This window comes from Phoca vitulina, unplaced genomic scaffold, assembly GCF_004348235.1.
Source record: "Phoca vitulina isolate PV1807 unplaced genomic scaffold, GSC_HSeal_1.0 scaffold18, whole genome shotgun sequence".
NCBI lineage: Eukaryota > Metazoa > Chordata > Mammalia > Carnivora > Phocidae > Phoca > Phoca vitulina.
In genome coordinates this window covers 17,636,935-17,641,919 of record NW_022589721.1, presented here as the reverse complement: position 1 = coordinate 17,641,919, position 4,985 = coordinate 17,636,935, and the positions used below count along the sequence as shown (strand labels likewise).

The window sequence follows — 4,985 nt, the reverse complement described above, 5'->3', positions numbered from 1 at the left end:
TCAGAGGGTCAGCGGCTTCTGGAGATCGGGCAGAACTTTCTCTAAGTGGGATATTTATAGGGGGTAAAGGTCTACATATCGGACGTAGGAGTGGTGGGTGTCTGCGAGACATGATGTCGGATTAGTCTATCAGGAATCCAGATAGGTGAGTCAGCGTCCTGTGGAAAGACACAAGCATAGCCTCGCCCACATGTTAATAATATATCGGGGCCTTTCCAAGATCCTGTTAAGAGGTCTTTCCATATAACCAGTGGTTTGGGTTTAATGTCATCAGTTTCCCAATGTTTCATAATGGGAGAAATCTCATGAGAGTCACAATTTAGATAATTGACGACGAATAGTGCATGATTTAGTATATGATGCGCAGAGCTATATTTATATTCTGAACTCTGTAGTTTGGAGATTTGGGTTTTTAAGGTCTGGTGAGCTCTTTCTACTATAGCTTGTCCCTGCGGGTTATAGGGAATCCCCGTATTATGGGAGATTTTAAATGAATCACAGAATTTTTTGAATGCAGATGAAGTATATGCAGGTGCATTATCTGTCTTTTTTTTTTTTTTTTCAAGCAGATAAAGGTTGGTTTTATTGAGTAACTGATCTGTGTTACTGCCGAGGCCACTATGTACAGACAAAAGAGAGGGAGTTTTATTTCTTCGTCTCTTCCTCCTTGGACAGAGTCTTGATGATTTCCTCCTTCTTCGCCTGGAGCCGCTCTTCACGGCGCTTGCGAGCCTCCTTGGTCTTAGATCTGCGGGCCTCAGCCTGGTCAGCCAGAAGCTTCTTGCGAGCCTTGTCGGCCTTCAGCTTGTGGATGTGTTCCATGAGAATCCGCTTGTTCTTGAACACGTTCCCCTTCACTTTCAGGTACACGCTGTGATACATGTGGCGGTCGATCTTCTTAGACTCTCGGTATCTTCTGAGCAGCCGGCGCAGAATTCTCATCCTCCTCATCCAGGTTACCTTCTCAGGCATTCGAGCATTGGCAGTACCTTTTCTCTTACCAATGCCCATATGTCTGCCCTTCCGGCGGGCCAAAGTGTTTTTACGGCACCGAGCCCGGGAATGGACAGTCACAGGCTTCCGGATGATCAGCCCATCTTTGATCAGTTTTCGGATCTGCTGACGGGAGTTGGCCTTGGCGATTTCATTGGTCTCGTTGGGGTCCAACCAGACCTTCTTTTTGCCACAGCGGAGGACACTGGAGGCAAGCCTCTTCTGAAGCCTGAGCATACCCAAGCTCCGGGACCGGCTGCTTCAGGACTGCCTCCACCTCATCTCTCCCACCCGGGGCCACGGAAGCAAGCCCTGCCGCCCGCCGGCACGTCCAATCAAGCCGCATTATCTGTCTTAATAGCTTTGGGCATTCCTGCATAGGCGAAACAAAACATCAAATGTTGAGACACATCTTTAAAAGCTTCTCCGGTGCAAGCTGTCGCCATAATTAAATGAGAGAAGGTGTCCACAGAAACATGTACATAGCTCAATTTACCAAAGCTGGGAACATGTGTTACATCCATCTGCCAGAGATCATTGGGTCTAAGGCCTCGGGGATTAACCCCCATAGGCAGAGAGGGCTGAGTGGTTGGACATATAGAGCATTTCCGAACTCTCTCTCTGGCCGCTTCTCTTGTTATGTGAAATTGCCTTCTTAAAGAGGCTGCGTTTTGATGATGGAGGGCATGATTGGCAGTTGCTTCTTTAATTGTAAAGATTACCTCTCTGGTGAGCAAATCAGCTATATTATTTCCTTCTGCTAGGGGTCCTGGCAATTTGGAGTGACCTCGGATATGGCCCACATACACCTTGTGCATTCTCTTTCTGATCAGATTTTGGAGTTCCTGTAAGCGAGGAGCAATAGTAGTTTTGTTTTGAGCTATACTAGCAGTTTCTATAACGGGGAACAGCCTGGCCACATATTGAGAATCAGTGAAAAGATTAAATGGTTGGTCATGTAAAGTCTTAAAGACTTCTATCACCACAAAGAGTTCAGTTCTTTGGGCTGAAGTTTCGGTAGTTTGTACAGCTGTTTTATGGTTCTTAATGACATAAGCTGCTCTTCCGGTGGAGGAGCCGTCGGTAAAGACGAGAGCAGCTGGGTGAGCTAAGGGTGAGGAGTTGACAATTTTTGGAAAGATAATTGATTGTTCTTTTAAGAATTGAAGTAGGGGGTTGGAAGGCAAATGATATTTAATAGTTCCAGTAAAAGATTGGATAGCAGTTTGCCAGTCATCATCCAGTTGGAATAAATAATCAAGTTGCTCCCTTTTATAAGGCAGGGTTAATGATTGAAATTCTCTTCCAAATAGCTCAACACCCCTAGTTCTTCCTTTAATGATTAATAGGGCAACCAAGGTAGTATAGGCACAGACGACCTTCTTGGTGGTTACGGGGAGGTGAACCCATTCCAAGGGGCCCTCCTGCCATAATACTCCAGTCGGAGTATGAGCAGTGGGTAGGACCTGGTAAGGTCCTTCTGGACTTTGTTTGATATTACTTAAGCCTGTAGTTTTTACCTCTCCAGCAGGTAGGTGTCTCCAGGCATTAACAGCTAGGCTGGAGCTTTGGCTGAGAGCCTCCTTAGATAAATTTAGTTGATCACGGGCTTGTGACCATTCCTCTAGGCCCATAAGCATATCAAATGTTATGGAGTGTCGACCTGACTTTCTATTAATAGCAATTTGTTGTTTTGCCAACTCCTCATATTCAGCCATCCAAAGTAAATATACCCCCGCAGGGAGACAAGATTTGGCAGTTTATGCCAATCATAAGGAGTCATCCACCGGCTAGCAATTGCCTCCACCAACTGCCTAGTATAAGGAGATGTAGAACCAGAGTCAGAAACTGCCTTTTTTAGTTCCTTTAAGACCTTATAAGGGAGTGGTTCCCACTGAGGTTCGTCCCATTCATCATCAAAAGTCACTGGAAAACATTTAAAGGTTAAATCCCCATCTCGCAAGGCCTCCTGTATTGCTCCCTTAAAGCCAATATTCTTAATAGGTGGCAAGGGTTTTTTACGAACTAAGGCCTTGTTCTGTGGAACTTTTAACTGTCTATGTAGATTAATCACAGAGCCGCATTTGCAAAAAGTTCCCAATCTTGTTCATGATATTTAGCAGCCTCCTCCTCAAGGGCTACCTCATCTTTGGAGGACAATTGATCGTCTCTCCCTTCAACTCTTTTATTATGTTTGTCCTCCTCTTCTGATTTCATTTCATTTATTACCAGTACTTGAGAGGCTGATTTTTGTAATAGAGGTGTCTCTTCAGTGGGGGCAGCGTTATGTGTCTCCCGTAATTTTTTGTGTAAAGCCTGTGAGCTAGGCATAGGATCTAACATATCTCTTAACAATGTCCATAAAGAGAATGCCTCCACGGGTACATTTTCAGGACCATGGTTAGAATAGTATAACCGCATTTCCTCCCCTATCTTGTTCCATGTTCTAATATCGAGACTACCATCTTTTGGAAACCAAGGGCAACAGGTCTCTACAAAGGTCAAAAATCTAGCCAGTTGAGCATGAGTAACCTTAACACCTCTTTTTTCAATCATATGCTTAATAATATCAATAAAGAGTCGTCGTTCCTTTGACTCATTATGGCCCATAGCTTCTCTAAGTTCTGTCTTTCTGCTCACTCTTACTCTGTATTCCTTCACAGAGGGGTCTGCAGTACCCACGAGCAGAGTCCTATCTGTCCCTGTAGAAAGGCTTACTTAGTCGAGCCCCACTTTGTGGCGCCACTTGCCGGAGTCCAGCTCCAGCCGGGGTGGGTCTCTCGTAGGAAAGGACGGCGTCGGCGAATGAGGAGACACAGACACAGGATCAGGTTGCAAGCACTTGAGAGTGTTCAATTCCAGGACTGTCACAATCTTTTCTTCTATTTTATCCTCACATGAGAAGCCTGCCTTGAGGAAGATGCTAACATTTAGGTGGACTCTGCTTTTTCCCAGGATTTGTGTTGTAAGAGGTGGAGTGAGGTGTGCTGCTGGCATGAGGAAAAGAGAAAATTATTGAGTTGATTTCCCCATTCCTTAGGAAGGTAGTAACAAGACTATGACTGTGTATTTAATGTAAGAAGGAAACCACCCATTCTACTGGGTTACTCATATATAAGACCACATAGCCCAGACCAATATAGCAGATTTTCTAATATTTTTTTTGGAAGGGCACTTTAAAGTTTGAGTTTGGGATGTTTAATTTTGAAAATAGTTTTCAGGTTCACTATATGTTTCTTTACCTTCCTAAGCCTCTTAATTTATTTTCTACTATGTGGATATATTTAAAAAAAAATTCTGACAAGATTGTTTTAAGGAAGAAATAAAAGCATCTTTGTGAGGTGCTATAAAGAAGTTCATGATTATAGCTTCATTACAGTTCTTATTTGTTTCTGGGGAACTTTCTCCTGATTCCCAGGTGGGACTAAAGCTTGCATTTTTAGAAAGGACCATGATTCTTAACATTCTATCAAAAATGCATGATATGTGGAATGTCATGTCTCTTTTTTCCTGGTAGATTAGAAGCTCTTTGAGAACAGGGATATTTTTCTGTTTTCATCCTGGTATACATTAATATATATTTAATGAGTGGATAAAAAAATACATTTGGATGCAATGTGATAAATACAATATAATGGAGGTAAGTAGAAAGTGCTCCAGGAACCCAAGGGAGGAATAACTAACCCAGCATATGAAACTCAGAGAATGCATGCATCTCTTTATGGGGTCTGTTTTAGTCTAGGACTCAATCACCCTGTGATTACAAAGAAAGTACCTCCTTTCCCAAAGGACTCATAGGAAGAAATGTGGCACGTGGTGGAATTGGTAGAGCATTTAAAGTAGACATGGTCCTACTGTCACACTGGGCTGTTTCAGTATCCAGGAAGCAGCATGAGCTCACCTAGTTGGAAAAAACTGCCTCACTGGTAAGAGAGGTGCTGTGATTCCAGATAAGCATGGCGGCGGGGGGGGGGGGGGGGGGGGGGGGGGGG

General features: G+C 43.8%; 1 protein-coding gene across 1 annotated transcript; it reads right to left on the bottom strand.

The window, feature by feature from the left end:
* Positions 1–546: 546 nt before the first annotated feature.
* Positions 547–1,231, bottom strand: LOC116639395 (60S ribosomal protein L19-like). The gene has a single exon (XM_032415712.1). It carries the CDS (start codon positions 1,228–1,230, stop codon positions 646–648), a length of 585 nt encoding a protein of 194 aa, XP_032271603.1. The 5' UTR covers position 1,231; the 3' UTR covers positions 547–645.
* Positions 1,232–4,985: the final 3,754 nt, after the last annotated feature.

Excerpts from the sequence above, each read along its gene's own strand:
- LOC116639395 (XM_032415712.1), bottom strand. The coding sequence starts at position 1,230 with ATGCTCAGGCTTCAGAAGAGGCTTGCCTCCAGTGTCCTCCGCTGTGGC.